General features: G+C 41.6%; 1 protein-coding gene across 1 annotated transcript; it reads left to right on the top strand.

Moving 5' to 3' along the window:
- The first annotated feature begins 266 nt into the window (after positions 1-266).
- Positions 267-10163, top strand: LOC134488994 (probable peptidyl-tRNA hydrolase 2). Its single transcript, XM_063291376.1, has 6 exons — positions 267-408; positions 506-580; positions 3126-3227; positions 4019-4116; positions 7361-7475; positions 8625-10163. Exons 1-6 carry the CDS (start codon positions 313-315, stop codon positions 8712-8714), a joined length of 576 nt encoding a protein of 191 aa, XP_063147446.1. The 5' UTR covers positions 267-312; the 3' UTR covers positions 8715-10163.
- Positions 10164-10410: the final 247 nt, after the last annotated feature.

The following is a 10410-nucleotide window of genomic DNA, read 5'->3' on the forward strand; positions in this document are numbered from 1 at the left end:
AAAGCCGAGGTGTGCTGTACACACTTAATAGTCTGGTTCTCCGCACGTCGGAGATCCAGATCCTTCAGATATGTTGAACTACAACCCCCATAATTCCCAGCGCGTACAGGCCCTGCTCCTGGAAATTCACGTGAAATCAGCACCATTAAAAGTGAACCGCCTTCCACCACGGGCGCAGATAATAGTTGTAATCTAAAAAACTGGCAGGGCTATTGGTCACAAAGCGATGACGAAAGGGGCACTTATAATTTCATTGGTCGAGAAACGAGAGAGGTAGCCAATAGGCGGGCAGAGCGCCGGCAGCTGTAAGGAATGGAGTCGCAATCGCCTGATTCGGACGCGAACGTGGATGAGTCTCTCTTCGCTCTCTTGCTGGACCTGGGGATTCCGGAGGCTGCAGCGCGGAGGGTGGGTCGTCTTTATCAGTGGATCGGAATCAGGTATGGGTTGGGATCCATTTCGCCTCGCTTATTTCTTCCTGTAATTTTCCCTCTCTCGCCTCCAGGCTTTGGCGCTCACGGGGGGCCATTCGGCTGAAGCGGCGGCGCAGCTTTACTTCAGTAGCGGTCTCGATTCCCAGGTATCAACTACGCTCCTGATTTCAGTTTCTTTCTGATCCAGTTGGAAATCCGTCTCTGGCCTAGCTCCTCTTCTAATGCCTGCGCCGTCAGGTTGGAGCTTAAAAGCTATCGGCAAGCCTGCCCTACATATTATTGACAGCGTTTTGGATAATGATCAAATGTTTTATTTACACCCTGCTTTGCTGCCCAGAGGCAGAAAACTTCTCCTGCAGGAGATGATAGTTCTAACAGGAGAGAATATATGTAGCTCCTGGTTGAACTGTGGAGTCCTTGGTGTTTTCTGAGCTTGGCTGACATCAGGATTAACACCAGACAAACGAGCAGTAAACAGTCTAATCAAGGAACTACCAAGGAGAGAACAACACCCCCACCAACACTGGCAGGGCAAACTATATATAAACAAAGAGCAAACCCCATTCCTTTCTTGTACTGAAGATGTTACCTAGTCGGGTAATAAAACATCTGTAAGAAAACAACCAAACTCAGAGAACACCAAGGACTCCACAGATCTAAAAGGATTCACATATTTGTAGGGATATAGAAACTCCTAATTATAAACCATTAATGGAAGTGAGGGGAGAGCCTATGTATTAGTGCATTTTCAGAAGGATACAGGTGTTAGTTTGTAGTAGCAAAACATCAAACGTCTAGTGGCATCTAAAAGATGAACATATTTATTATGGCATCAGGTTTTGTGGGTAATAAAGGTGATGTTTACTCCAAGTCGTCCTTATCATACTAAAAAAAGAAGAAGCTATCACTATCCCTGTCTTGTGAATAGCTTTGTTTGAAAAACTATAATGTAAAAGATTTAAAATATAAAAGATTTAAATTGTATCCTACTTCGAGTTCATTTGCTTGAAGCAGCATGGAGTGAATAAATAAAATGTGTTGAAACATGTCCGCAAGTCTGTTCCAAACTGTAAAAAATAAGTATACTTATAGTATTAATTATCTAAGCTTCTTCATAGAATTATGAATGACTGGAGTACTTATGATGTATATTGAAGAGTATATGGACGATGCTGTTTGCTAGGAATGAAAAGTTATATTTCTTGGATGTTAGAAATAAATGCTTTGACATGTAGGTCAAGGCTTGAATTGCATGCCAGTTTAATAGTAATATACATGTGCTAATTAAAGGGCTGTTTCATTGTGCATGCATATATATGTAACAATACACCCACACAGACATAAACTTAGTTTGAATGCCAAAGTCCAGTCTTGCTTCTATCAAGAAATCTGTGGCCCCTGAATTTTTCAGAGTGCAACCTCCAAGTTCCCAGCCATCTAAAGAAGCAAAGCCATCTATGTACTCTTATTCCAAAACCAATGCAGGATTCAGAAATACCAAGGACTTTTTTTTAAGGTTGTATGAATTAAAACTCCTTGAGAATCATCTGTCCTTTCTGAAGTGGCAGGAAATGCTTCTCCCTAGCCCCAGGAAACCTGATTTGGAATAATTATATTGGTGGACTGTAATCTTACAGGCTCCAAGAGGGAGAGTGCAGCAAGTGAACTGAATATGCACATTAACTGCTTGAAACTTATTATATAAAATAATACATTTTTGTACTGTATGAGGTTAATAGCACTGTAATAGTGCTATCTGCTTTGCTCATGGGGAGGGCAGAATATGTGACATGGATTCCTGGTTTTTTTTTTCCTTCCAAAGGAATGGAACCTAAATTCATTGGCATTAAGGGCTGTGGGACATGGGGCCTGAGTGTGAAACTGCAACTTTGAAAATGATAGCCTAGTAGTAGAGTGCATGCTTAGCTCCAAGCATCTTCTAGTAATGCAAGGAAGGTCTCTTGTCTGGAGCATCAGAAGGCCTCTGCAGGTCTGTGAAGTACCTAAACTAATGGTCCAGTTCGGTACAAGACAGTTGCAGTTAAGTTGGCCATAGCTCTACCAAGTTACCTGCTTTCATATTTGTTTCAAGAAATCAATATTTTTAAAATTTTGTTCAGGAGTCTTTAAGGTTGTTTATAGAGGAAAAAGTATAAAACAATAGCAATATAAACGCTTTGGGGGGAAAATACTACATTCAAATGCACATAAAAGGTTCGCTTACTTACAGTTCAGTTTATGGTTTATAGAATGTAGCTTTCAAACTACACTACCTGGGTTTAGCCAACTTGTGTGAACAGGTAATAAGTGGTGTGCCCCCTGCAGGAGGCCTTTTATCAGGAAGCACCACAAAAAGCCTTGTCTTTTCTGCCTGCCAATTTGCCAGACTCTTAGGGACAGGGCCTCTGAAGCTGAGCAGATAATTATAATTGCTTCCTATTGTTTTTCTAAGGAACTCAAAGTAGTGTACATAATTCTTCTTGCTCCTCTGCACATTATTCAACTGATCTATGAGTAAGTTAGATACAGTCCTGGTGCCTGGCCAAGGATTATCCTGTGAACTTCATGGATGAGCCAGGAGAACTTGGGTGTCCCCAGTCCTAGCCTGACACACTAATCTCCATGCTGCATCATTTCACATACGCTTCGTTACAACAGAAAACTTTATTGCCATCAAACTCTCTTTCCCAGGATGAAGATGAGGCACAGGGCAGTGATGTCAATCTTCTCCCAAGCAGATACCACAAGATGGTCTTTGTAGTGAACATGGAACTCTCCATGGGAGCTGGAAAGGTAGACTCTTCAGGGTATTATTGCCTCTTAGCCTTTTAAACTGCCCTTAGTTTCTGATCCGACTTCATTATTGAGCGTAAATCCAAGGCTGAAAGCAATACAAGTAGTCCTCACTTACCATTTGTTTAGTGATGGTTTGGACCTACAATGGTGCTGGAAAAACCGAATTATGACCAGTACTCACACTTAGGACCATTGCAGCATCTCCATGGCCACATGATCACAATTTGGGCGCTTGGCAGCCAGTTCGCGTTTATGACCATCGCAGTGTCCCATGATCGCCATTTTCAACCTTCCTGAACAGCTTCTGGCAAGCAAAATCAATGAGGAACTGCGTGATTCGCCCAACAACCATGTGATTCGCTTAATAACTGCCATAAAAACGGTTGTAAAATCAGGTCAAATTCACTTAATGACTGCTTCGCTTAGCAACCAAAATTCCTGTCCTAATTGTGGTTGTTAGGCGAGGACTATCTGTAGTCAGCTAGAGAATCCTTGAATAACTTGAAAAGCCTTTGAATAGCTCTTGGTTTATTTTCTTCTAATATGATAAATATGAAAACTGTGGCTCAGTAACAAGAGTGAATGGTTGGTTGCTTAAGTCCTCTGAGTACTGTTGATCCATGTTTACAAGATGAGTTTGGTCAGGATTTCTAACTAGACTCCTACCTATAACTTGCAGGTAGTGGATGAACCCTTCCCTAGAGGTGTAGATCTGTCACAGCAGAATTATTTCAGCAGAAGCAAAGCAAAAAGTTGTTCTCCCTAATTTTGAGTGTTTTCCTCCCCAGATTGCTGCTCAGGTGGGGCATGCAGCAATTGGTTTGTTCCAGCTGGTGCACGAAAAACCAGGTCAGAGGGACATGATCAACCAATGGGATGAGCATGGGTAAGGAAATGAGAGGGGACTTGGCCATCTTTCTCAGACTGTTAAACTTAGTTGCTTAACTTTTTACACACACACACACACACACAGAGTGTGTATGTGTGTGTGTGTTTATTGCATTAGTTTATAATTAGTTTCAAGTTTGCACAGGATGGAAAGCTTTTGTTTTACAAACTACAACATCTGGCTTCACATAAAATGTTAAGCCAGAACCAAACAAACCACTTAATGACACCACTAAACTGAATGAGCAGAGTTTAGGATTAAGCAACTTAAATTTCCAAGTGGATGGGCACATATGATGTGCTAAAGCTGATACCAAGGTTAATAAAACAGAATGTCTGTGTTAATATAATATGCTATGGCCAAACCACATTATGTCTTAATTGACTGGTTTCCAATGGCTGATCTCTCCCAACCTACCCAACCCCATTTTTGCCTAGTGCTAATATGTTATACAAATCTGGCCAGTATGTCATTCTAATATCTGAGATGAACAGAGAAAACAGCCTTTAGTCACTCTATGAGAGCAATCAAGAAACATCAACTTGTGTTCACTGTTCATTCCCCAAGTAGCTATTTTGGAAGAGAGTGGCATAGTAATACCAATAATAAAATTGTAAGTAAAGATGGAAAGAGGTGAGGCTAGCTCTGTACACTGAGCTAAGCGAGAGCATGCTGTGCTTTTGGTTTAGCATAATATGTGAACTCAGCCATTGTGGCTTGTCAGCCCTTTGAGACAGGCCAAGTCAAGAAACAGACACTGCAGGGATTCCAGGAACGCCACTTTATTGCTGTAGGGTATAATACAGTAGCAGTATCTTGAAAGTCTGTCCAAATTTCTCTCTGTCCCATCTCATGCTAAACAAAATCAAGGCAGGGTTATTTTGAGCTTCTCTTGCTTGCTTCAATCTCTGGACCTTGGTTTCTCAACCAGGGTTCCGTGGAACCCTAGGTTTCCATGAGAGGTCACTAGGAGTTCCCTGGGAGATAATGATTTATTTTAAAAATTATTTCAAATTTGGGCAACTTCACATTAAAGAGGTACATATCATTCTTTAGTTTAAGAACATGGTTAATGCATATAGACAGGCCTACCCATGAAACAGATATAATAATTTTGTAACTTCTGGCCTATATTTGAGCCTGAAAGTGCAGGGGTCCCTGAAGCCTGAAAAATATTTCAAGGGTTCCTCCAGGGTCAAAAAGTTGAGAAAGGCTCTGGACTGTATCATCTTTTCTACAATTCTCTCCTTAATGGTTCTTCCTTATCCTTGCCAAGGTCACCTCATAATTCCTTTACATTCCACAAATTAGGGTGAAAACAAACCATGACTTAGGGTCAATATATTATTGTTTAGTTCAGGGTCTATGCCGGAAACCCAAATGGGATTTTTTTTGCTTCCCCTGGCCAAGGGCTCTGGTATGTGGACCTTCACCAGCAGTCTACTGTCCAATACATTCTGCATTACATCTTTGTTCCTACATAGCTTGTTCCTTGAGGGAAGATTTGTGTGTAGCCATTAATGCTGGTGACATTTGAGTTTAGCATACACTAATTTGGGAGAAATATGGAATGTCACATAGGCTGTGTATGGCAACTGGACTTGTGTGGCTATAAAGTCATCCAGGGACTGGAAGAAATTGTAGAGCTGGAAAGGGACATGGAATCCAATCTTCTGTCCTGTCCCAGGCATCCAAAGTAAAGCATCCTGACATGCTGATGTTTTCTTGAATATCTCCACCAAATGGGAACCCCCGGTCTTCTTGGTAATTGATTCCACCATCAAATTGCTCTTACAGTGATGATGAATATTTTTCTAATATTCATCTATTCTGTATTCGGGGATGATGGAGAACATGTCTCCCGCGTGTGCTATTCTTTCAGGTAGTTGAAGAGTTGTCATAATTCTCCTTGTTCATCTTTTCAGTTTGTTTGTTTCTTTATAGAACTTATATGGCCACCCATCTCATACAATGATTCTAGGCAGTGCACAGCAAGCAGTAAGAACAGGATAAAAACAAAAGCACCCTTCCCTCCAGGCGCCAGACTAAAAGCCTCCCAGCTCAATCCTCATCCTAGCCAGTTTCCAGGCCTGACTGTGTGACTTGTTTAAAATGTGTATGAAGACTGTATTAGTGCCCACTAATTGGAAGAACTGATAGGAGGAAAGTTTTGTCCATATGATTAGAGAATACTGTAATAGCTATATATAATTTTAATGCAGTATAAATGCACTCCAGTTGCTGGGAATGTTCCTGAATAGAGTTCCATTCCCAGAACACTTCCAGCAGCGGAAGGGGAAGACAGCTTTTGCCAGTTTCCCCCTTCCTTTCCACCCCATTGTGTTTCCATCCACACATTCTGCCTTGTTCTTGAACTACAAGAGAGACAGCTGAAATGGAGAGATCGATAGAAGCGGCTCAAATCTCCACCCCTCTTTTACACTCCACCTCAGTTCTGTTCATAAATGAAGCTTGGTTAGGGTCAATCCTGTCACCTTTCATAAGAAGTAATTTTTTCATAAGAAATAATGCAGCGTGGTTGGCCTTGGCTTAGTATGTGGTATAAGCCCAGCTACTATAGTTCGTAAACCACGATTTACAGTCAGGTCAGTTGTGCTCGTTGGTAAGATTTGGCTAAACGGGTTATGGGAACTTTCAGGGTGGCATTTTTAACTTCTGTGGCCTTGTAGGAGTGGGTGAACCCCACTTTAGGGCCCCTCTTTTGGGATCTAAGGGGAAAAATTGATTGTAAGCCTTTCAGCAGCTTATATTGCTTCTTAAATCAGCTTGACTCTTGGCAAAGGTGGTTTAAGGGGTGAAAGGGCTTCTACATGGTTTAAGCCCCATATATTAAAAAAAGGGGGGGCAGAGATTTGCCCCTAATTCAGGGTTGATTTAGAGGGGCACAAATGTGGTGTCGGGACCTTCTCTGGTTTGTTGTATTAGGGTGGTTGGTTCATACATTATGCTAAGCCATAAATTAAGATGTAAAACCCACAGTGGTTTGGTTGCAGCAACTTGCTCAACCAAACCAACTATGTAATATTGAAGGACATAAAATGTGCAAATCCACTTTTCTGCAAGATAATGGGTTGGTTTTGCCAGTCAAAACTTGTAGACTCCAGGATATACAAGTTTTTGTCCAATGGCTTTTATAATTTGCTTTAGTTAGACTCATAGCCAGGTAGATAATGTGTAGGATGGAGAGATGTTACAATGAAGTGTGCTTTGCCCTTCTTAGTGCAAAGAAAGTTGTGCTTCAGGGAGCCAACACAGACCAGTTGCTGGAACTGCACGCGCTAGCCCTGAGTCTAGAATTGCCAACATACCTAGTGCAGGATGCTGGAAGGACACAGGTAAATCAGCTATTCTGAAAAAAAACTATTTCCAAAGATGTCTGTTCCCGAACCAAGCAAACAGTGCTGGCTCTAGTGTTCTGTGGGGAGAGGGGAGGCTTGGAATTCCTGCCCTGGGTTATGAATTATGCCAGACTAAGGACATTTTCAGAACTTGAGGAGAACGCTTAAAACTTTTTGCCTGTTTTGTAATTAGAAAGTCTCTTAGGAGAAATACGTTCAGGGCAGCAGGTGTAGAGCAACTGAAGACTTCGCCTGGACGGAGATGTTTTAGCACTTATTTATCTAAAAGACTTCTCTGGTCACCTACCTTAAGAAACACAACTCTGGTTTTATACAACTCGTGTGAGCTGCCCAAACATGTAAAAGCAATAAAAACAAAAACCTGGCACTTATTAGTTATATTCCAATTAAAAATTATTTGTAGTTCTTTATCACTTTCTAGCATAATTACTTCTTTAGAGCATAGCGGTTTATCAACCCTGTTGAACAAGGACGGAACCGTAACAGCTCAGCTCCTACTCATGCATTTGAAAGCAGCTTTCTATTACTTGATATTGAAAACCAAATCGTACCACCAGCTGTATGTCTCCAGGCTTGACATAGCATGCCCCCCTCAAATTGAAAAACTGCAAAGCAAAACAAATACTCAAATGGAGCTGGATTTTCAAAATTCAAAAAAACATTTTCTTCACCTTGAGATACTTGTCTTCAAGCTTCTTGAGGATATACGGGCAAGGCAGCGGTGCTGAGGAAACTGCGATTTGGGGATTTTCCTGTTCCTTTCCCATCCCCAAACTTACCTGCATTCAACAGTCCCCCTTTTTGGAGATGGGCAGTAATAAACAAACAAACAGTATCTGTAACTGAAGCACTGAATAAAACTAAGAAGGATTTCCACTGTCCACCACCACCATCCCCTTTTGCAGGGATATTTCAGTAAGAATTATCTTATGTCCCCCAAATTCATTTACATACCAGTATAAATCGGCCAAGTCATAGTTAAGGAGCACGGGGGAAACCAGAGTAGGTTCCCACAGCATCCACAATGCTGAGCTAGCACACAGTATGCTGAGAGAAGCTACAGCTGGTCTGTACTCTCATACATATTGCATGTACCCCAACTGAAAAATATCCTTCCTTCCTTAGGTCCCAGCCGGGTCCCAGACAGTCCTTGCCATCATGGGAGAAGAAGAGCTGGTGAATCAGGTGACTGGGCAGCTCAAACTGATGAACTGAGATGTTTTGAAGTTTGGCTGTCTGCGGAGTCCCTGGACGGCCTGAGCCGCTGCGGCTGCCTCTGGCAACAACTCAGAGAACACCCGAGTAGAACAGAAACCCCAAGGGACAGCTCTCCCTTGCAAGAGCAGCCTTCTTCTAGACAACGGAAGTGGTACCATTCTCCTGATCCAGATTTTTAATGAACTCCCAAGTGGCTGTGTGAAGACGGGACCCTCTGTTCTTGCCATTTATAAGCCAGCTGATCTGTGCAAGTAATGCTTAAGCGTTTTCAGTTTAGGGGGAAACTGCAAGCATCATCCCTGGTTGTCTTGCCCTCCTGATGCCCTCCAGATGTATTCAGCGTAATTCATTAACCCCAGTCAAGTATGGTCAACCCCCATCTTCCCCAAGCAGGCAGGTGCAGGTTACTCTAGTATAAATTCTCACACCATTTGGGTATCTTGTGCCAAGAGTATCCCGCTTTTTTTCCCCCCCGTCATGTCAAAAGGAACAAAAGTGTTGCAATCTTTGGAGAGCTTCATCTGTGGCTTGTCTGCTAGGACTTCTCTTCGAGAGCCAAAGGTTGGTTGTTCCTGTTTAGAATGCTGTAACTTCTCTGTTTAGCTAAAGTGTATATTGCAATTGGCGGGGTCCGTTTGTATCTTATTTTTAAGCTCCAAAAGTGGTTGTTTCTTGCTTTATGACATCCTTTGTGTCAGATTTCCAAATGGCTTTGAAAAACGATTTGCAAAGAAACGCCAGCCCTATCCCGACATTTCTCTTAACAAATAGCTGAACTAAAGAATTGCAATAGTAGTCATTGGCAGAGGTTTTGTTCAGCAACATGAAAGTCTAGAATTTCCCATCTTAGAACTTTTGTTTCTCTATTCTCAAAAGACTAAGAACAAGAAAAGGTTGTTATTTAGCAGGTCTGTTACAGTGTCTTTTTTTATGTCTTTGTTAAATTGGCCTTTTTACATTGGTCCTATAACTCTTTTCTTTGCCAATACTAATTTTTGCATAGATCCCCAAGGGTGGTAATTCTAGATTTATGTGACTGACACTAGGAATAACCTGGGGAATTTCAGGAGAACCTAAATTGCATAGTTTAGGTTAGCGTTTAAAAAGTGGCTGAATTGATCAAGTAGCTGATCAAGTCTGATGTGGTGTGTTCCAACGTGGTTAAGAAGTTTTTCTCCCTGGCAGAGTTCTTGTATCTTTTAAGTACCTGGCAATCTGAAATTGAATTCTTGTCATTTTTTCCCAGTTTGTAGAAAATCTAAGGGTTGGATTTTTGCATTTGTTAGACAGCTACTCTGGATGCTACTGTCAAGACACACTATGCATTTTGTGATGCCTTGTACCTCTTAATGCATGCTGATGAAATAGTTATGTGCAGATGATGAAATCTGTGCAATCTGCTGTACAATGGTTCAGAAAATAAGAGTACAAACCCTCTAAATTTAAGCTCCATTTGAATGGCTTTGAACTATAAAGTGTTATCTGTGGATTGGCCCCAGGCCATATAGCCCCAGGCACATTGGGGCTTTGACTAGTTTGCATCACCTTGCAATCAGATGAGTTTGAAGAACAGACTAGCTGTTGCTTACAGGAGTGGCAAATAGAGCTGCACAAATACTCTACTTGGATAAGGCTGATTTTTTTGCTGTTTTTGCATTTTCTCCTTCAAAACATGCCATAGTGCTGTGACTGG

Source organism: Candoia aspera, chromosome 2 (assembly GCF_035149785.1).
Source record: "Candoia aspera isolate rCanAsp1 chromosome 2, rCanAsp1.hap2, whole genome shotgun sequence".
NCBI classification, from domain to species: Eukaryota; Metazoa; Chordata; class Lepidosauria; order Squamata; family Boidae; genus Candoia; species Candoia aspera.

What these genes read in the sequence shown, in the direction of transcription:
- LOC134488994 (XM_063291376.1), top strand. Translation starts at nt 313, where the DNA reads ATGGAGTCGCAATCGCCTGATTCGGACGCGAACGTGGATGAGTCTCTC. An exon ending in GTAGCGGTCTCGATTCCCAG is followed by an intron (nt 581 to 3,125) that starts GTATCAACTACG and finishes TCTCTTTCCCAG; the next exon opens with GATGAAGATGAGGCACAGGG. An exon ending in TCTCCATGGGAGCTGGAAAG is followed by an intron (nt 3,228 to 4,018) that starts GTAGACTCTTCA and finishes TTTCCTCCCCAG; the next exon opens with ATTGCTGCTCAGGTGGGGCA.